Here is a 22,271-nt window from a genome sequence, read left to right on the forward strand (position 1 = left end):
GATTTCAACTCATGAACTGCTTCTGCCAGGGACCACGTTTTAAGCAAAGGATATTAAGCCAGAAATGGAACACAAAAGCACTGCAACGGAACCGATGTATTTATTTATACTTTTATTGACTGTTTTCAAGACAGTCAATAAAAGTGCATTTGCATATGACATAAGAAAAACTGACGCTGCACCGAGGTCACTGAACCGATATCATGTCCTATGAGGGCGTGCGCTTTATTTGTAGCGCTTTTCCTCCCCCTACTGTCGTTTCAAAGTAATTCGGTATTTTTTGCCTGATTCCAGCTATTGTTCGATTAGGGTGATTTAGTCGCACGGAATTGATGGGTCAGAGATTCTGATCAGAGAATGTTTTTTGTTTTAAAGTGCCATGCGTTTAGCCGGTAGCTCCTGCTTCGTGACTTTTTCTCACTGTTTGTGCCTTGGAAAAGGATCGCTTGTGAGCTGAATTCGTATATACAATCGATTCTACTATTACACAGTTGTTCATAAAACGCGCTTGATGTGTTATATTAAAATACTTAGTTTACACAGAAATGCTGCTGATGTTTAACAGTGAACGACAGCTGTTTACATTGGCTACAAGTTATATATAGCTATTTATACAACCGTTGAGTACAATATTTGTACGCTTATTTGTTCATAGCTATTATTTACATTATCGTATATTTGTTTTCAAAATAGCAATCAGTGTTTAGTGCTATGTGTTTCTGTATTTCAGTTTTACAAATTGTTCGTGAGAAAGAAGACAACAGTAAAGATTCAACTTTACTCAAGGTTCTGACTTTCTCTGAAGCTTGTTCGATATCTGTCGATTTGTGTACGGACACAAACATGTTGAGGAGAGAATAATCGATCTGTTTCAGATTTTAATCAATTTATATGCAAGCATGCATATGCAACTGAATCCACTGTGCCTGCATGGTTTTAAACAATTTAAAATGCTAATTGCTTGACATGCTATTCATATTTCTGGGTTTAAGTCTTAGGCCCTCAGTTACCACGGGAATACCAACACTACCATGAAGTAAATTAATTTTGAAACAGTCCTTCTCTTCCCCTCCCTCTAAATACATCCATCGACAGTATAGTGGGCGGTGGTGGCTGAATGGTTAGTGAAGTCCACTTGATTCGAACCAATCTTTCAATTACAATGACCAGCAATTAAGGCACCACTGAGGTACCCTGAGCAAGGTATTAGCTGCTTCCTGCTGTGTTACAATACCACCTATGGGTTAAATGCAGAGGACATATTTCATTGTTGTGTGCTGTGGTGTGTCAGCACTGATCACTAAATTCAAATTCTAGTATATGATGGCTCTTGACTACCATGTTTGAACGTACTGTTCAAAATAATAAAATGTTTAATTATATATATATATATATATATATATATATATATATATATATATATATATAAACAATGAATTGTAAGCAATAAACACCAGCAACACGCTCTTTAAGGTAAGCTTTAAATATGTCAACAAGGCAGTTAGCCTTAGCTGTTAAAAGTACCGAATTTTACTTTTTGATAAACATATTGATGTAACTACATGCAGAAGTCTGTGTGATATATAGATATCGTAAATCAATGCATTTATTGACTACTGATTTGTGAAATCGCTCTTCTGCCTATCTGTGTTCAATGCTTTCAAATTACCCGCCAAGCACTTCCAGCTACATGAAGCACGTGGCGATCAAACAAATTTGAACTTCCGTTGACGCGACTTCCTCCAAGGATAAAGTTACTCGTGGCAGAGTCGAGCTATGTAAGTTGGGTGTCTGATTGCTAATTTTATTTTTATGTAGTTGCTCATTTGCATTTATTAAAATTCGTCCTGGTTACCACTGTAACTTTAATTATTGACGGATAATGTGGAAGAAGTTGTACGATTTGGCTGAGGTTACTTTTTGTACAGGGTTTTCACGTGTAGCGAAGCTTTTCTGATTCCGGTTACGTACCAGCCTGGATATGAATGGCGTTTCATTGCTTACTGTACTAAACAATGAGCTAGCGGTCTCCTCATTAGCCGCGTCTGGAAACTCGTGTCATGCGGACGGCGGATCGCTGGACGCATGAAAAACGCTTCGCGGAGGTTTTGTGATCGGACGTGATCGGGCGAGGGGGTAGGCCTTCGCGCCACCTGGGTTTCAGAAGCATTTGCTTCATGTTCACAGAGTCCTCTTATTCATTTGGAAAAGCGTGTATGTATTTGCCTTAGCCCTGTATTGGTTGTCCTATGAAGACGCTATCAGTATTAACACTCAGTGCGCTACGGGTCTTTTTTATTCTTAATACGAAATGGGTCAGTGGTATTAATAATGCTGTTTGGTATTTTAGTATGGCGCTTGCATATAATAATGCCATATCCATCGGTATGTTGAGCGCACTTGAATTACAACTGTTTTTGGCTGTTCAATGAAAAGTACAGACCGAAGAAGTTACCCTTAAACTATGTTTAATTGCTCTTCCAGCTTTGTCATGGACTTCACATTTGGCGGTGGCCCTTCTTTCCATCCATCCAGGTAAGTGTTTCACGCTTTTGCGAAACTTATGAAAATTATTAAAACCTGCAGGTTGTAAATAATTTAACGTGCTTAAATATGGTAATTTAAACACATATTTTCAAATTAATATTTATAGGCAAATTCGATTAAGTTTGCCTTTCTAAGTTCTTTCAGAACTTGAGCTTTGCGTGTGGAATCCCACTATTGTGGATTGCTATGTCCCTTCAGGCCTTTGCTGTCCTCGGTGACATGAGTTATCATGCCTACAAGTGATCGGACGTAGGCCGGTTTCTGGCATTGCGAGTTTTGAAAAATCCCGCCCCATACCTGAGGTGAGTGTAACTCCTAGTATCACCTCTGAGTTAACGAATGGACTTATTTTTACCTGATTTTGCTTCTGACTAACCCCCCCCCCCCCCCCCCCCGAATCTGTTTAGGTGATGGGTGGCCGTAGTTCTGTGTCACTTGATTCAAGTACTCTTCTTGTGGCCAAGATCCAGCTGATAGCTGGGACTGAAGATGGCTGCATATCTACTGGGGAATGTTCTGCTATTCTGAGAATATTTGGTAAGATTTCGCTTTGCGAGAGATTTTTCCCTATTCTCTCAGCTCTGACGATTCATACCTGTCAGTGGTATATTTGTCATTAAAAGGGAGAGAAATGAAAAGAGTATTGTAATGCACGGCAGAAGGACATGGTCTGTTGTCTCTCTGTTCCCGGTTGGGTACTCGACAGACTTACCAATGCTCCTCGCTTAATTATCTCTTCCCGGGTAGCAATATTCTATATGATACTTTCTACTAACTCTACACAATGACAACATCCACACAGCCGGCACTTCTTCTCAGTAGTGATTATGAGCATAAACATCACATGCAGTGTTTTTAACAATGTGTCATAGTTTTTTGCTGTGTTTTTCCGGATAGTATATTCATATTTAATTTTTCAGTTACTGGTATTGTTACAATAAATTTTCAATTACAGTAGTTATGTACTTATTTGTGCATCATATCAGTCATATTTGACTTACTAATCATATTTTCCATTTACAATGGTCTTATTGGAACTTAGAAGCGCCTCTTTCGTACAGCCATTTAATGACTATATGACAGTATTTGGAATGTTATGGTTAAGATGCTCTGCTGTTTGGATGTTGTGAGACTGACAGGGAAACCATGTCCTTTTTCTTTGTTTACCTTTTGTGACCCGATTCGTTATGCAGAATTTAACTCTGCATCCTCTTCCTCTAGGATCTCCGATGCCCTGAAGTTGGAGCTGCTCATTACGGGGGACGTCTGTTTTGTTTAGACAGCGTCTTCATATTGTTACGTATCACAACCTGCATGATGCATGTGTCAAAAATACCTTGTAAGATGAACATTTGGTTCTGTCAGTGTCTGCATAATGGGAGCTGGTGTGCTCACAAATCTGTATTACCGTGTTCCTCTTATGAAAGCTGCAGTAATTTGGTTTATGATATGAACATGTTTCTGGTGTTTAACTGGAAATAAGGATCAGTTGACGCTGCTCAAGTGATTAAAAAAAAAATTCTAGCATTTAGTCCTGCTTTGTGTTCAGAGTTTAAAAGGGCAGTGTGGATTAATTGGTTATGCTTGTATTACAATGTGTCCTGTTAGGACTCCCCGCTGCCTTAGGCTGTCTGTTTCTTGGGATAGGCTCTGGGTCGTTGCAGTGCTGCTTGGGTAAACGTGCTGTAAACAGTCTGTCTTTGGAGGAGACCTGTAATGGTGTCATGCATCTCACTCCAGCCCTGCTGCTTTTCTTCCTGATGTCACTAAATGCAGCGCATGAGTAGCTTCACTTGAATCAGTTTTGTGTTCCAGACCAGCCTTAAAGTGTTTTATATATAGATCGGGGGTGTCACACTCCAGTCCTGGGGGGCCGGAACCCTGCACATTTTTGGGTTTCCCCTCATTTAACACACCTGATTCGACGCTTTGTGCTAATTACCACCCAGCTCTTGAGCTGAATCATTTGTAGGGGAACAGGGAAAGATCTAAGCTACACAGGGCTCCGGCCCCCCAGGACTGCAGGTTGACACTCTTGGTATAGATAGTTGAAGTTTCAAAAAAAAATAAAAATTGGGCCTTCTGGTTGTGGTTTAACATCTTGACATTGGAATGAAGTAATATAACGAAAACAAACATTTTGTGACCTTTTTTGCAAATTTGTTAAGCCTGTAATACAGAATCAGTCCCTGGGTCTGGGTTTTGTGCTTCATTCTCATAGAGTTTTATTCAGCTGTACACAAACGGACAGTACACTGTTCTCTTGGCAATTAAAAATTCTCTTGTCTTCTCACTATTAAACCGTCTGACAAATTTCAAAGTTTTGTATAAAAGTAGCGTGAAATACATTTTTCAGGAATAATTGACTTTCCCAAAGCTAATGGCTACTGTGAAATATTCCTAATTTTCTCGCTGCAGTGCAGCAGCAAATCCTGCAATGCCTGTAGGCTCTGAGCCATAACCAGGGCTGAGAATTCTGAGGGTGGGGTAGGATTAAGCAGAATAGAAACATTTCCCAAAAGGGGATGTGGATGAGCTAGTGGGTAAAGTTTAAATATGAAATAGGCATCACTTTAACTTATAAAATGGGTTGGATTGCAAAAAGATGAGGCTCTTAATAAAAATGTATCAATGTTCCACAAACCATATAAACTGCGATGATGTTCTCCTTAATTTGATGCTCAGGAGTGCTGGACTCTGTTTTACTGTCTCATGCTGCGTGGCACAGCTCTGTCACAGAGATGTGTTTTATACATGTCACCACAGGGGGGTGCTACTCTCCCTCAGGAGGACTCTCCTGACAAGACTTGTCCCATAATTCCATAGAGGCCCCGCAAGATGGTTGGGCTGGGGTCTGCTCATTCTTTGGAGGACTGGTCGGGGCAGAATTCATCAGTGGCAAGTAAATATCGTCCATGTTTGGCATCACAAAAACTTTCTGGAATATAAGAGGATATACTGGTAAGTAAGCTGGCAGGGTGAGGAGTGTGGAGGAGTGTAGCTGCCTCTGGAATAGTAAATATTACACCAAATCTATCCATAAATAGGGATCAATAATCCACCTCAAAGTTACTCTACCCTCATTTGTGAACACTATATACAAAAGTGTTGTTTTAATGGAAGTATATATTAGTGTGATTCAGAATGAGTACATATCATGGTGTTAGGTGGATTATGGGACAGATTTGTGCTGCTGGTTTGCTCACTTGACAGTACCTGGAACTCCTCCACTAGCTTCTTCTCAATCCAGTCGGTGACGTGGGTGAGCGTCACTTCCCGCTCGCCCAGTTTCGGCCTGACGCGAAGGTCCAGTCTGGGTGGAGTGCAGAAGCTGTACCTACACACGCGGCAACGGGGTCAAACTTACGCTTTCATATGTGTATCTAGCCTGTATTACATCAGTACTGCAATTAACTGAATAACCTGCCACACGCCTTTTCCATCCATCCGTCTTCCAACAATTTGTCCTAGATCAGTTTACAGGAAGGGCCTGGAGCCTATCCCGAACAGGATAGGGCACAAACCACAGGTCCACCCTTGACAGGAAGCCAGTCAATCATATGACATGTATACACCTTATTGGCAATTCAGGGATGCTAATTGGCTCAATCACATATCTTTGGGCTGTGGCAGGGAATTGAAGTACTAGAGGAAACTTGAACACAGAGAGAATATTCACACAAATAGAGCAGGACCAGCATTCGAAAGGGTTTGTACATTAAGTACATGCAGCAATCCCAAGGCAGGTTCAGTGAAATGAACATAGTGTTATGTTCTTCTTGAGATAGGCTCCAGACTCACTGTCCCCACACTGACTGAAGATGGTCGAAGGGAAGTAAATGCTGCCTTTCAAATACGCAAATAAATTGAAATTCTTCTGAACAGACAATGTCCGTGTTCTACAAAGATGAATGTTTTACATGGGTAACTGGTGAAACTACAGGGGATTATTATGTGCAGTGGAAAGGCTTGTACTTTTCATGCAAAACAACATCTGCAGTATTGTAGGTTATTTGGATCGCAACCATTCGGAGAGTAGAAAAATTGTCCACCCAGTGATGGTTATAATTACAAAGCGGAGACATCAATTTTATCACAGTGATTTTTTTTAACCTTCCTATGGTGTTCGGGTCGGTACCGACCCGTTTTTATGTTTAAAATGCCTAAAAGCAACACATAAACGTGTGTACTGCATCAGGAACCTCTGTTTAAACTAAAAAAAAAATTTTCACTTGGCAAGGCATGCTCAGACATGCAAGGCAAGATAAGACCAATTCAGTTTATTTATATAATTCTCTTGAGGCTTATTTTGCCATTATTTTTTATTGAAAAATGTTATGGCTGATTTAAGACAGGGTTCGGCACTGACCTGTTTAACATAAGAGATAAGAACAGAAAGCTAACATATGACAAAGGTTAAATAACTAAAAGGCCATACCATATTCTGTCCGTGGGGGGAGGTGGAATATTGATTGCAAGGGTCCCAGACAGCTCCTGCACCTCCACAGTTAGCAGTAGAGGAGTACTGGACACTTCCTCCATCATCTTCTTGATGTACTCATTTTCAGTGGCCTTCTGAAAATACTTGGACTTGGTGATTTTGTCAACAAACCAAAGTATCTTCCGGCTTTTGCGACCTCCCCCATGGCTGCTGATGGAGAAGGAGAGAAACACATGCCTTCATTAACTACTTCTTTGGGGTACACAGGAAAACATGATCAGTCAAGCACAGTTAGTTTTAAATGAAACAAGCATTTTTGATATTTTTTTACCCTTCAGACCCAGGCGGTGTGCCTCTATCGCCCTGATATCCCTGGAGGTCAGAGGGCGGGACTTCCTCTTCGTCAGAGGAACCCGCACTTGATGACTCCTCATCACTGTCAGCTAAGACACAGAGCCTGGACCTCGTGCTGCACAAACAAGTCCAGGAACATTACCATCAAACACAGCGTCATACTGTGTCGCAAAAAATTCTTAACATTTATTATACACTCAGTGACAAAAAAGTTAAGCACCCAGATGGAGTGGTGGAAGGTCATGTGACTTGTCAGAAAGATATCAGATATCAGATCAAATATCAGATCAAATGGACAACAGAGTATGGGCACACTGCTGGTCCCATGTCAGTAGGGGTTGGCACCCACCCGGGCCTGGATACGTACGGCGATACGGTGTGGAAGGGAGCCGTACAGCCGTTGCATCCTCTCCTGCAGGAAGTCGGCCCACAGCTGTTGTAACTGGCCCTCGAGATCCTGAAGATTGGCACTGAGTTGATGACTGAGCTGATCCCACACAGTAGTCCCACCCGATTGAGAAAATATCAGGGGACCTGGCTGGACGCGGGAGGACCTCAACATGACGCAGGCAGCCCACAGACACACGTGCTGTGTAGACGGGCATTGTCTTGGTGAAAGACTGTAACAGGGTGCTGACTCAGGAAGGGTAAGACATGCGGACGCAGGATGTCACTGACGTAGTACTGTGCTGTTAGGGTCCCCCGAATCACTACCAGAGATGACCTGAAGTCATGCCCTATGGTTCCCCACACCATGATGTCATACCCTATGGTTCCCCACACCATGTCATACCCTATGGCTCCCCACACCATGATGTCATACCCTATGGCTCCTACACCATGATGTCATACCCTACGGCTCCCCACACCATGATGTCATACCCTATGGCTCCCACACCATGATGTCATACCCTATGGTTCCCCACACCATGATGTCATACCCTATGGTTCCCCACACCATGATGTCATACCCTATGGTTCCCCACACCATGATGTCATACCCTATGGCTCCCCACACCATGATGTCATACCCTACGGCTCCCCACACCATGATGTCATACCCTATGGCTCCCACACCATGATGTCATACCCTACGGCTTCCCACACCATGATGACACAATACGGTGATTGTCCTTTCGTGTGGAATGTCTTTGCGACCAGAACCTCACATGCCCATTGGTTCCAACATTGGGTGACTGCAACATCTGCATGCCCCACATGCCGGGCACCTGCACGATTCGACCACCCAGCCTCGTGCAAACTCACAATGCCCCCCTATCAAACTCCATCAAGTGCGGGTAATGCTGTCTTATGCGTCTGCAAGGCATCCTCTGTATCTGGTGACTAGACCTGCCAGCTCCATGCAAATCAAATCATTTACATACCCAGTGCTGGTCTGCACGTCTGCCAAATTACATCCAAATTGGACCATTACTTCTGGGTGCTTAACTTGTTTTGTCACTGAGTGTATATTGCACAATTTAAACATTATATGCAACAATGTTTTGTACAAATAAATACAATATCAGTCAAATGTGTGGACACTCTCCTTTCATCTACTTTTAATGCATTTTCTTCTATTTTAGCTGTTATTTATCTTATGGTAAAATGCCTCGAGGCAGTGAAGTAACACATACCAAATATGGCAACATCCAATAGAAGTGTTCAACATTTCAAACTCTTCAAAATAGCCCCCTTTCGTTATGATGACAGCATTGCAGACTCTAGAAATTCTTACAAGCGCCTTCCAGATTTTGCTACCTGGAATGCTTCTCCAACAGTCCTGAAGTTCTGCGCACAAGTTGGCTGCCTCGCTCTTAAGCTTTGATGCAACTCATCGCAATCCAGCTCTATGTGGTTTAGGCCAGTGGATTGTGGGGGCCAATTCATCTGTCGCAGCACTCCAACTCTTTCTTTGTTCACAAGATAATACTTGCTATATACCTTGTGTGCTTAGGGCCGTTATCTTGTTGAAGAACAAATGTGTCCTATGTTTTGATTGGTACTGTGCATGATCTTGAAATTGCATTTCCAGTAGAAAGCAGAACAAGAATAGTGTGTGATGCATAAAAACAAAATTCAGCTAGTGCAGAACTAATAGTTTATGATATGATGAGATGTAATCTCAAAAGCCCATATCACAAAAAGTGTTTTCTGAGAATACAGCATTATATGATCCCAAAAGTAAAAGTTGTTTATAACCCATTGTGGTCAGCTTAGTGAGTAAATGAAAAAAGAAAGTGTGAGGACAGAATGGCTTGTGAAGTGATGGGTACGGCAACAATGACAACAGCGTGACCCTATAGGCCAGCACTTCCTCTACTCAAACTACACTCTGAGCAGCTCATTGGCTGATTGGGGCTGGGTTTGGGTGGGATGAGATGGCATACGTCAAGCCTCCGGGCTCCGGTGCACTGTCGGCCTCCAGGCCCCCGTCCTTGCCCAGCCGGGACAGGATCATTTTGGTCTCCAGGGTCATCTGCAAGGATCCAGTGTAGACCAGATCCAGCTCCAGCCACAAGCCTATGAGGATAGCAGAGCTGTCAAAATTTATCTAAAGCAATGTTTCCCAGTCCAGTCCTCAGTGACACACAGGCAGTGCATTGTTCTAAATACACATTCCATTGCACTCCTGGTAGGGAGTTGGGAGGAAGCAAAAATGTGGACTTTCTTGCAGGGAGCTTGGAGGTAGCAAAAACATGGACCGGCTGTGGGTCCCTGAGGACCAATTTGGGAAGCACTGATCTAAAGGCCAGTCTTCAGCAGGCTTGTTCCATCACACTTATCTTTGTAAACAAATCGGAGACTGTTCCAACAACGCCGTAAAAGACCCTCCTCCTTACTGATAAGTCGGGGAGGGGGATTATTAGAGAGTAATAGCTGCTCAAAAAATTATTTAGCTATGTAACTTCTGTCACAATCAGTGTTGTTCTTTCAGTCTCTTCGATCCTGTGATTCCCTGCCTGGTCCTCTTCTGTCTCACCTCGCTGGTCCAGGGAGGGTCTCGTGATGTTTGTCACCTGAGGCATGCAGGTGCCCAGGTCCAGTTCTGTGAGCGTGAGCTCGTTCATGAAGTACGGCAGCTGCAACAGACAGGCACATAAATTCCCTGCATTACCCATGGAACTGATGTCAGACTACCAATGTAAGACTAAACTTAGTCAGAGTCAATTCTGCTTAAATACTGTCAACAGATACATTTTTACTACAACGCACTTCTCAGACTCACCCTGATCTTGCTTAGCTTCTTCTGAATCTTCCGGGCCACCAGATCTGCCCAGTACTTTTCACACAGGAAGTCCCAGAAGATTCTCCCAATAAGAGCATTGATCCAGGCAATTTGTGCTTCGGAATGACTCTCCATATGCTGAGAGATAAACTTTAGAGGAAAAAAATAGCACAAGAACTGTCCTGTCACCCTTAGTTATGGGATTTCCTCTATGGGATGTATTACTTATAGTTTTGTCTTTGAAGAAATTGTATATTTGGAGTGCTTAAAGTATGAATTGTTTTAAAGGGACCTTAATTAGCCAAAAAAGAGAAATGCTAAACTGCTCCTGCTCTTCTTACCTTCTTCTTCTCAGTAGGACTGTCTTCATTACTGGGGCAGGGGCTGGGCAGAGTGCTTGCATTTGCTGGTACAATGAAGTGTGTCATGTAATTGCTGTAGTCCAATAGGATCTTTTCTTTCATGCTGACAGCCAGGTCCCTCATGTGTAGCTGGGAGGGAATGTCGTCAGTGCTCCCTCTACTGGAGCCATCAGTGCACTGCACCAAAGCTGATTCACTCGAGCCACAAGGTGGGGACACACCTGGGTAAGAGGGGCACCTTGTGATTACAGACACACAGTAACAAAATTGTTGGGAATACTATGAAGAATTTTATGGAAAACTGAGCATCAAATTATTAGCTTTGCCAACCAGAAATGCTCACCATTACTAGACTGGGATCCAGATCCACTGTGGCTTTTCATCATGGAAGCACGCAGGAAGTTCTGAAACCATTCCTCCTTCTCCCTTCCTGTCCTCCCAAAGAGGAAGAGAGTAGTCGGCTGAGCGGGCAGTGAAGGAGCTGCCTGCCTGCCTGCTCTTGGCTCTCCTTCAAAGGCCTCCTCTGTGGATTCCTCCTCTGCTCCTTCCTTTCCCTCAGCCAGCACAATGCAGATGGGGTACTTCATGTTCCACAGTCTCTTGCGCGCCAGAAGCGAAGGCAAGAGGAAGACCTGCAGCAAAAATGGGACGATGAGCATGTGTGTGTTTTCCTCGCCATTGTATGCTGGGGGGAGCTTTAAAAAGCATCTCTTATTGGGTTTCATGAATTTTACTTGTATTTTAAAGTTACTTTTTTTCCACTACAGAATTATAGTCTATTTAGTTATTACCCAAAAACGGAGTTGACTATGATATATAAGATGACAGTGGGCACCTTGCTATTGGCCAGCTGGTAGCGGCATGAGCTGACAAAGTCGCCTTCAAAAGGCTGCTCACTGAAGGCTGCCCAGCGGGGGATATTGTTGCTGGGGTAGGCCAGTCGCAGCCATGAGCCCTCCAGGGTGGCATACACGCAGTGGCTGAGGGACGGGCTGTGGGTCTCCGGGTCGTACGCGTGGGCCTGATTCATCCAGCCCTGTGACACAGAAAGGTTACCGCTGGCCTACAGCACATACCATGCAGCAACTTTTCATGGTGACCTCACACAACAAGAAGTCTTTCAGAATTGCTTTACACTTTTTTTTATTTTCAACAAACCATTACGATGGGACTGGGGCTTGTAATTCAAGAAGATGGGAGGATAATTGATTGTGATCTACTTCCTTTATCACCAAAACAAATAGCTACTTTTCCCAAAATAATATCACCCATGTGGGAATAGGTTAGTATCCGTTTCCTTCACAAGTGCCTCTATTGTGGGTGAGAAACATGATTTAAGCATACAATGAAAAGACAGTACTGCTCATTTTTACAGTTCTAAGATCACTAAAGCAAATCACCCTGATTGTACTGCCTCAACAGTGGTTACTCAACTATCTAACTCAGTCTCTTGTTGTCTTCCTTTATATAAAGTGAATATAACTAAACTGTGGAAGTGTAAACAACAGAAATGCACAAGCTGTGATTCGTGTTGTGGCAGTGGAATGTTTTGACAATGACAGGCTGTCGCTCGGGGGATTGTGAGTGAAGACAGATGACTGCCTCTACAGCTCTGGTAGAGCTTTACAGATAGAGAGGGAGGACTGGACAGACACAGTCACGTTGCACATTTCGGAAAAAGCGGCTCCATTATCCAGAATCTGCTGCTCATCCCTTCGTCATAGCATGAAGACGTTCAGCTGAAGCAGCCCTACTGGAGAAAGCAGTGGGATTGTGGCCACCGGCAAATCCCACAGGGCGCAAACAGCACTGATATTACATCTGGCATTGTTTACAAAGTGCTTTTCTGCTGTAATGGCCGCTATATTAGGAAAGGAAGACGGTAATTGCATTGCATGCACCATGAAGACCAGAATTTTGGATGTTGTGGAGCATTCTGAAAGGATTTCAGCCCCAGCTGCAGTTCCTGACACCAATGTAGTGCAGGGAAGGCGGCCATCGGTGGTCTCAAATGACAGCATCGCCCGATTTGCAGAGAGATGCAATGCAAATTGTACCATTCAAATGTGTGCCTTGATGAAACGCAGAAATGCAGAGAACCTTTCCAGTTCAGACTGCCCTTCGAGAACGAGGAACCACGACAAAGGAACCACTCATACAATCCTAACCTGCATGCAATTTATAGACGCCAATCAGCCTAAATGCGTGTCTTTGAAGTGAGGAGGAAACCTGGCAGCAGGAATCACACTTGCGAAGGAGTTATTGCAGTATCAAGAGTAACTCATAGTGGACTCACCTTCTGAGCCAATGGGCCATTATGTCCTAGAACAAAGATCTCAGGTGGAATGTTTTCATCCACAGACAAATTTTTATGAGGTTGAACAGGGTGCTGGGGAACCAACAGGAGAATGAGGAGAAGTCCCAGTAGGAAGCCACAAGCTATACCAAGTGACAGTCCTGAAAGATAAGAGGGCAGTGGCAGGGTAAAATAGCCGTAAGCCAGCACAGCCAGGGCAAATAGCCATTTCTCTGGCACAGGTGCGGAATACTGGGCGGACATCAGCTGTCCCAGCAGCCCTTGGGATGGGTCTTTGCTCTGATTGGCATCGTCATTGGTGCACATTTCAGATCTCCTGCTCTTGGTGCTCACTTTCTCTGAAGAAAGACACGGCTTTGGTCGAGTTCTCTTGGACAGTATATCAGCATCCATTGTCCTTGCGCTCCTGGCCTGAGCCTCTGCAGCAAAGGGATCCCCAAATGTGTTGCCTTCTCTAACCCCCCTTGAGGAGTCACATGGTCTAACTGGCCTCTGACACTTAGGGCTGCTGGAGTTCTCATCGCCCATGATTTTGCTGATCATGCTAAATTGCTCCTGCATGGCTTCTGAGAACTTGCGTCGGGTATCCTCCAGCTCCACTTTAAAGAAGCCGCCCTTGGGCTCCGAGGGAGAGAGGCTGCTGGGTGATGGCGGAGCTGTCCTGGAGTCCCCATTGCGCCCCTTCGGCTGGGTAAACTGCCTCCAGAGGTGTATGTTCAGCTTGGAGTCCGACCTGGACTGGGAGACTTCTGGCTGGCTGAGGCTGATCTCTGTGGAGATGGACTTGACCAGATTGAGAAAGGGCTTGGTCTTGAGGGAGGCCTCCTTGGAATCAACCTCTGTGGACAGGGACTTGACGAGGTTCGCAAATGGCTTGGCGCTGTGGCCTGGGGTCGAGTTTGGGTTGAGGAAGTTGGGGGCTGGAAGGCAGAAATCCCCTAGGGAGCCGGGGGAAGAGGGGGACAAGGGGACGTGTAAACTGGGGCAGTGAAGGACTTGGCTGTCCGATGAATGTGCGACATTGGGATGGGGTATCTCCATAGACACGGCGATCAAAGACCCCTCGTCATCTCGCTCCAGCGGGAATAGGAGGCAGCCATCATTTGGACTGTCCCACTCCCCCTCCGTGCTGGTGAGCTGGATCAAAATGCCCTGCTGCCGGTCCTGCGATGTGATACTCTGCCGGAGTCTGCTTGGGGAATCGCAGGGCGACCCGGATCCTGCTCCATACCCCGTGTTATCCTCCATCTCCTATTTTTGCATTGCAGTCTCCAAACACTTTAGAGTAAACAAAAGAAGACAAATAGTTAGTTTCAGACCCATTGCAGCCATTATCAGGTGCTTCCCCTAGGCTCTCTTGGTGCCTTACATTTCCTGTCACAGCTTAGGAATTCAAAGGGATGTTACTCCAACTGTGACTGACCGAAAATAGCTTTCATCTCAGCAATTAATTGTCCCCCCAGCCTTTCAAGCTTGAGCAGGATTCTCTGTTAGAATGCTGGGCAGGGATTGCTGTGTGTTTTAAATATAAATAAAAATTGTTAAAAAACTCTTCCCCCCCCCCCCCACCCCAGATATTATCTGAAAAGTAGGGCAGCGTACAGATTTTAATCCAGTACATCAAACTGCAGCACCTAATCTCACCCGAAAATCCATTACTGCAGCCAACAAATGGGTTTATGGGTTTTGGAATAGTACGTGAGTTTGGATTGAATATGCAGACACAGAAGCGTGCAGCTGTGCGACCATGTAGGCCGTGAGCATGTGGGTTAGTTTGCTGCACAGCGCTCACAAAATACTCCACTATTGGCTCCACCAAACTGGATTCATGAATATGCTGAACCCAGATATTTGAAACTATGGGTCGTTTATTAAACATGCATACAAACAGTATCCCTTTTTTAAATTGCTTTTTAAATGCTACACTACTGACTTTTTAAAAACCATATGCGTGTGTGTGTGCATGTGTGTGTGTGTTTGCGTAAATAGACCATTGTGATCTTTGGTCTTGAAGTGTAATAGTTTTTTCAACCACACAATTGCTGAATCTGATAATCGAAAGACATTAAACAGGAATCGGATTTAAATTTGAGATGGATGTCACCAGTCTGACAATCTGGCTTTGCCGTCTGACATGAACTGAAATTCTGGAGATCTATGCAGCCATTAGAAAACTAGAACTGCGATTGCCAGGCTTACAGTGCAGCCATGAAACATATTTCTTGAACAGGGATGACATGATAATTACACAGCTTTTACTGCCAATTACCTGTTTGATTCTTTGCACAAATATCTTATGGGAACACAAACCCAGTCCTGTTTCTGCTGGGGGAGAATGCAATCTGGGAAATAAAGCACAGATATAACAAATCAGGACTGGAATATTAGCATATGTGTCTTTGTTCTGCAAGCAAATGCTTTACTTATTCTGATTCACTGAAGACACCTCCTGTCCACTCAGGTGATCATTGGAACTTAATGAGGATCACTATGGTTCATTATAAGCAACCAAAGTATATGGATAGGTAACAGAATTCATTGCAAATAAATAAAAATTGGTGTGAGACAGAAGTATGACTCCCTAAAAAAATCTAATTGAATTCTATTTAATATTAACTATAAACAGAATAAGGTAAACAACACACTCAAAATAATAAAACTATATTTCATGGATAAAAACTATAATTAACACAGATGCTTAAAATTCATAGTAATTAGTTTTTATTCAGCAACTCCAATTAGCCTCAGCATGTTTTTGGACTGTGGGGGGAAACCGGAGTACCCGGAGGAAACCCCACGACGACACGGGGAGAACATGCAAACTCCGCACACATGTGACCCAGGCGGAGACTCGAACCCGAGTCCCAGAGGTGCGAGGCGACAGTGCTAACCACTGCACCACCATGCTGCCCAGATACCATACTTGATATTGCATAATATCAACATAATTTCAACATTAAATCTGTTGGGAAACAATCTTGACTCTTGAATCTTGAATATTATTGCAATGTAAAATACTTGATTCGTTGGTACAAAATACAATTGAATCAATGCTGAATCCTCGTTGAACATGGTCAGGTTTTTAATGTTGAATAGATGGCCTTTACAGTGAGCGATATCGATGCTAAAGTAATATTAAAGATCAATGTTGTTTCAATGATTTCTGTCTGATGTTTAATCAGTGATTTTTCAATGGGACTTTGCTATCTGGGTTTCGAAAAACATTACTCAGACCTGTTCAATGTCCGAGTTGGTTGAGGTAAGAGGCATTCGAGTTCCAAGGTTCTACTGTATTTAAATAAACGAACAGTGTCTGTGTCCCTAAATTTGCACGTTTTTAGCAGATCAGCTGCAAATGTGGCCACCACCATTAGTGCTAGTTTTCATTGTACCCTCACGCTAATTTATCCTGCTTAGTCAATCTGGCCCCAAAGATTGAAAATGATGAATATTATCTTCGCCTGGCACTAAAGGATCAGTTGAATAATCTCACTGAACAAAACTATCAAGTTTCAAGTATCAAGAAGGTCTTTATTGTCATTTTTAACCATCCATTAAAACTGAACTTTCCACCAATATTGCCTTCGGGTTACGTACATGCATGGATTTACTCATGCCAAGCACTGGTTTTCTTTCTCTATTTAAAAATAAACAACAGACCTTACTCATCAGCCCAGCACAATATCCAGCCAAATTATCATCCAGGCAGATGGATGGTAGCTGATCGCACTTGAAGCTGTCTGAGGGGACAGTTCCTATAATGAGTCTATGTGGGCTGATTCGGACAGCAGTAAGAATCAACACAGCGAGGCGGGATGTTCAATGGCGGCACTCAAAGGGTGAAAGCAGATATTTTTTCTCAGCAGTAAATTGACTAAAGTCAGTCCACCATTTGCTCACTGCCCAGATATGCTACAGCATCTGAATTGCCCAGTGAAATCTTAATAACTGTTTTAACAGCACTTCACACCTGCACACCTGCAACACGCATCTGTTCCAGGGTTTCCCCCAGGTCTGGACTGGCATGCGGGCATTTTCCCAGTGGGACATGAAAATCCAAGGATGATTTTTAATCCCAGTCCAGCCCTGGTCTCTCCTGTTTCATGCCTCCTGAGACAGTCTCCAGGTTCACTGTTAACCTGCATTACATCTGCGGATATGCATGTTATAAAATGTGGATTTCTAAGGAACATCTGTAATATTGTGTTTAATTAGGTTTTGCAGTTAAATCGTGCAAAATTTCTACTCATTTATAAGACAATAAAAATGTTAAAATTGCTCAATGCGGGACACACAGAGAATCATACATTAAGGCCAATACAGAAACAGCAATTCACCCAACTTGGTGTCTTTGGACTCCAGAAGGAAGTTGGGAGGGGGGGGGGTTAGGGGTGCGTAGTCACTGACAGTTAGGTGACACACGTTACCATAGCACCCCTAGTACTAGTTGTTCACCTTTTCCCCTCATGTTTGATGCTTCCTTATTTCGTAATGACACAGAGCACTTACATACTCCCCAACACTGATTATATATATTCAGCAAATGCATTTGATTTTGTTAATAGGAAGATCTAGGGAAAGGCCATTCCTTGGTTTTGTTTTTTGAACAAATGATGCGTAAATGTTATTTTCTTTCTTTGGCATCATTTTCTTTGGGGAGCTTCTGATTTAACAGAGATATGCCAACATCCATGATGGACTGGCATCCCGTGCAGGGCGTACCCCGGCCCTGCACCCCATGATGGACTGGCATCCCGTGCAGGGCGTACCCCGGCCCTGTGCCTCATGATGGACTGGCATCCCATGCAGGGCGTACCCCGGCCCTGCGCCTCATGATGGACTGGCATCCCATGCAGGGCGTACCCCGGCCCTGTGCCTCATGATGAACTGGCATCCTGTGCAGGGCGTACCCCAGCCCTGTGCCTCATGATGGACTGGCATCCCATGCAGGGCGTACCCCGGCCCTGTGCCTCATGATGGACTGGCATCCCATGCAGGGCGTACCCCGGCCCTGCGCCCCATGATGGACTGGCATCCTGTGCAGGGCGTACCCCAGCCCTGTGCCTCATGATAGACCGGCATCTCGGGCAGGGCGTACCCCGGCCCTGTGCCCCATAGTGGACTGGCATCCCATGCAGGGCATACCCCAGTCCTGTGCCTCATGATGGACTGGCATCCTGTGCAGGGCGTACCCCGGCCCTGTGCCTCATGATGGACTGGCATCCCATGCAGGGCGTACCCCGGCCCTGCGCCCCATGATGCACTGGCATCCCATGCAGGGCGTATCCCGGCCCTGTGCCTCATGATGGACTGGCATCCTGTGCAGGGCGTACCCCGGCCCTGCGCCCCATGATGGACTGGCATCCCATGCAGGGCGTATCCCGGCCCTGTGCCTCATGATGGACTGGCATCCTGTGCAGGGCGTACCCCGGCCCTGTGCCTCATGATGGACTGGCATCCCATGCAGGGCGTACCCCGGCCCTGCGCCTCATGATGGACTGGCATCCCATGCAGGGCGTACCCCGGCCCTGTGCCTCATGATGAACTGGCATCCTGTGCAGGGCGTACCCCAGCCCTGTGCCTCATGATGGACTGGCATCCCATGCAGGGCGTACCCCGGCCCTGTGCCTCATGATGGACTGGCATCCCATGCAGGGCGTACCCCGGCCCTGCGCCCCATGATGGACTGGCATCCTGTGCAGGGCGTACCCCAGCCCTGTGCCTCATGATAGACCGGCATCTCGGGCAGGGCGTACCCCGGCCCTGTGCCCCATAGTGGACTGGCATCCCATGCAGGGCATACCCCAGTCCTGTGCCTCATGATGGACTGGCATCCTGTGCAGGGCGTACCCCGGCCCTGTGCCTCATGATGGACTGGCATCCCATGCAGGGCGTACCCCGGCCCTGCGCCCCATGATGGACTGGCATCCCATGCAGGGCGTATCCCGGCCCTGTGCCTCATGATGGACTGGCATCCTGTGCAGGGCGTACCCCGGCCCTGCGCCCCATGATGGACTGGCATCCCATGCAGGGCGTATCCCGGCCCTGTGCCTCATGATGGACTGGCATCCTGTGCAGGGCGTACCCCGGCCCTGTGCCTCATGATGGACTGGCATCCCATGCAGGGCGTACCCCGGCCCTGCGCCTCATGATGGACTGGCATCCCATGCAGGGCGTACCCCGGCCCTGTGCCTCATGATGAACTGGCATCCTGTGCAGGGCGTACCCCAGCCCTGTGCCTCATGATGGACTGGCATCCCATGCAGGGCGTACCCCGGCCCTGTGCCTCATGATGGACTGGCATCCCATGCAGGGCGTACCCCGGCCCTGCGCCCCATGATGGACTGGCATCCTGTGCAGGGCGTACCCCAGCCCTGTGCCTCATGATAGACCGGCATCTCGGGCAGGGCGTACCCCGGCCCTGTGCCCCATAGTGGACTGGCATCCCATGCAGGGCATACCCCAGTCCTGTGCCTCATGATGGACTGGCATCCTGTGCAGGGCGTACCCCGGCCCTGTGCCTCATGATGGACTGGCATCCCATGCAGGGCGTACCCCGGCCCTGCGCCCCATGATGGACTGGCATCCCATGCAGGGCGTATCCCGGCCCTGTGCCTCATGATGGACTGGCATCCTGTGCAGGGCGTACCCCGGCCCTGCGCCCCATGATGGACTGGCATCCCATGCAGGGCGTATCCCGGCCCTGTGCCTCATGATGGACTGGCATCCTGTGCAGGGCGTACCCCAGCCCTGTGCCTCATGATAGACCGGCATCTCGGGCAGGGCGTACCCCGGCCCTGTGCCTCATGATGGACTGGCATCCCGTGCAGGGCGTACCCCGGCCCTGTGCCCTCGTTCATCATTTCCTATGTCGCTCAGCAACAAAGTTTTACAAAAAGTATTTGCCATTTCATTGTTATCCATGTCTTAATAGGTGCGACAGAGGGGCATGGATACCATGACAAATTTAGGGGACCCAGGGCTTGGTAGGCGCCCCAAAATCCCAGCTGCTCGGCATAATTGACTGAGCGACTCCAGTAGGGGGCCCAAAGGGACATTTTCTTGGGGGATGTTTATACACTCCCCTGAGTCTCAGGGAACGGAGATGTACTTAACGACTGGAGTGTACCAGTGATTTGTATGCTTAGGATTCGGTATAAATGTAATTTTGTTTTAACATTTTGGCACTTTTAAAAACTTCTGAGGAAACTTGAGGAAAAACAAACAAAAAAAATCTAGTGTAGAATATAACAATAAAGTATTTTGTTTATTCAGGGTAAATCCAGAACAAAAGGTCTGTCTGAGTTATAGTATTCCATGCACAGCATACCTGAATAACGAATACTGATATATAACTTTAATTAAATAGAAAAACAGATTTTTAAAATGCTTGATATTCTTCATACTGATGCAATGAAAAAATGTGTATTGTACCTGTGATAAATGACAACTGGTTAAATTCGCTGCAAACATTTGACGTACATCTCACAAAAGACATCCATATGCGCAAAACAATTGCTTAACATCTAATCCATTTACACATGGTTTAGTACCACATACCGTCGACAGAAGTTCCTGGAACTCACCTTATTTAAGGGATATTCCGTTTATCCTGCGCCGCCCTTCACTTTGACTTGAATCTCTTCTGTTTCAACGTCTTAGTTTTCTATATCGAGTTTATATTGTTTTTCGGTATATAGTTTTTGTTGGTACACGGTGGAGTTTAAAATTCCAAAATCCGCTTCTACTGTGACCATCCGACTGTTATTATCGCTGCTCGGCACGGAATACACAGCACCACCGCTCACCAAGTCGGCGCAGAAGAACTGCACGTTAACTTTTAACTTTCGCAATATCTATTAATTTGACATGTTTTGCAAAATAATAAGAATGTGAAAGCGATGCCATGCCAACGCAGATCATCTCATTTTAACCCAGCAGTTTAATATGCTATTTTTTCCTGCAGTATGTGTTCATTTTGTTCACAGAAGCACATACCTAAGAATTAAAATTATTGAAGCCTTTCGACGATGGAAATCTTGCGTTTTGTACTCTGAATAAAATGAAACGAAGCTGTAGTAACATTAGTCTGTCCATTGACATTCGGTCGACTAACGATTTCGACTTCACCAGTCTGATTAATAAATTCAGGGGCACTGTAATCCAGATTAAATACCCCCCAGCAAAGCGCACGGCAATACAGGCACAAAAAGGATCGAGTGGGTGGACACTGAAATTCTTTTCATTGTCTTATCCCAGGTTACATAAAGAGCTTCTTTTTTGGCAAATCTCATTTTGATTAAAAGGATTTGAGCATGCATACTAGAAAAACGACAGATAAGAAACGTCTTTCGCTTTTTTGATTGATTTGATTTGATTTGATTTGATTCAAACCCTTTATTGCTGTTGCAATATACCATGTCACTAGTCACAAGTACCAGCGAAAAACAGGCCATCGCCCGACCTTACATATACAACATCACAGTAGGGGGTAGACCGGCCGGGAGACAGGGGAGGAGAGAAGAGAAGAAAACCTTACCCAGAGCGAATAACGACGAACATCACTTAAAAATGCAGGAGAGTTCATGATGCATGTAAAATGTTACCTCCAAAATAACAAAATGTTGCTCGAGGCGATGTCTTCTGCAGTAACTTCTCTCTCTTCCAGAGTTATATAAATGACGACGATGAGTTCATATGTTCCTCTCCACATGCCTGTGTCAACCTGTCTACGTATTGCGTAATGGAAAGGTATCCATGTCATAAAAGGCTCTTTGCTTTAGGGTAATGCTAAGCACTTTGTGTATGTCGGTGTCACTCCTCTTACTCTCATCCAGCACCATTTTGCTGATTCTGAATTTATCCTCCCTATGCAGTGCATGCCCCCCCATGCAAAGAGGAAATGTCAGCACTTCAGAGCCCTGGAAGTCCATCCCCTTTACAATATTAATGACGGGACTCCCCCTCACCCTGTCTATAGTAGGGATACCCTATTCTAAGTAAATACCCTATATTAATCCC

General features: G+C 45.3%; 1 protein-coding gene and 1 long non-coding RNA gene across 7 annotated transcripts; one reads left to right on the forward strand and one right to left on the reverse strand.

The window, feature by feature from the left end:
* Nucleotides 1-1,726: 1,726 nt before the first annotated feature.
* On the forward strand, nt 1,727-3,831 carry LOC125742673 (uncharacterized). The gene is made up of 5 exons (XR_007398163.1): nt 1,727-1,778; nt 2,485-2,535; nt 2,746-2,849; nt 2,955-3,084; nt 3,769-3,831. It is a non-coding gene; the product is annotated as an uncharacterized LOC125742673 (long non-coding RNA).
* Nucleotides 3,832-4,747: 916 nt separating this feature from the next.
* tex2l (testis expressed 2, like) lies at nt 4,748-22,098 on the reverse strand. Of its 6 annotated transcripts, XM_049014808.1 has the most exons (14): nt 21,790-22,098; nt 20,837-21,303; nt 15,520-15,592; nt 13,230-14,528; nt 11,769-11,969; nt 11,277-11,565; nt 10,913-11,154; nt 10,572-10,721; nt 10,326-10,425; nt 9,733-9,865; nt 7,320-7,457; nt 6,986-7,198; nt 5,764-5,884; nt 4,748-5,485 (listed from the first exon to the last, which is right to left on the reverse strand). In XM_049014808.1, exons 4-14 carry the CDS (start codon nt 14,496-14,498, stop codon nt 5,321-5,323), a joined length of 3,021 nt encoding a protein of 1,006 aa, XP_048870765.1. In that variant the 5' UTR covers nt 14,499-14,528; nt 15,520-15,592; nt 20,837-21,303; nt 21,790-22,098; the 3' UTR covers nt 4,748-5,320. The 6 variants fall into 6 exon arrangements, with proteins under 6 accessions (XP_048870765.1, XP_048870767.1, XP_048870769.1 ...); XM_049014810.1 differs by lacking the exon at nt 20,837-21,303 and having other exon boundaries at nt 21,857-22,098; XM_049014812.1 differs by lacking the exon at nt 20,837-21,303 and having other exon boundaries at nt 10,572-10,709.
* Nucleotides 22,099-22,271: the final 173 nt, after the last annotated feature.

Source organism: Brienomyrus brachyistius, chromosome 5 (assembly GCF_023856365.1).
Source record: "Brienomyrus brachyistius isolate T26 chromosome 5, BBRACH_0.4, whole genome shotgun sequence".
Lineage (NCBI taxonomy): Eukaryota > Metazoa > Chordata > Actinopteri > Osteoglossiformes > Mormyridae > Brienomyrus > Brienomyrus brachyistius.

What these genes read in the sequence shown, in the direction of transcription:
- tex2l (XM_049014810.1), bottom strand. Translation starts at nt 14,498, where the DNA reads ATGGAGGATAACACGGGGTATGGAGCAGGATCCGGGTCGCCCTGCGAT. An exon ending in GTCCTACTGAGAAGAAGAAG is followed by an intron (nt 10,722 to 10,912) that starts GTAAGAAGAGCA and finishes TTTCCTCTAAAG; the next exon opens with TTTATCTCTCAGCATATGGA. An exon ending in ACACCGCCTGGGTCTGAAGG is followed by an intron (nt 7,199 to 7,319) that starts GTAAAAAAATAT and finishes CTTCTCCATCAG; the next exon opens with CAGCCATGGGGGAGGTCGCA.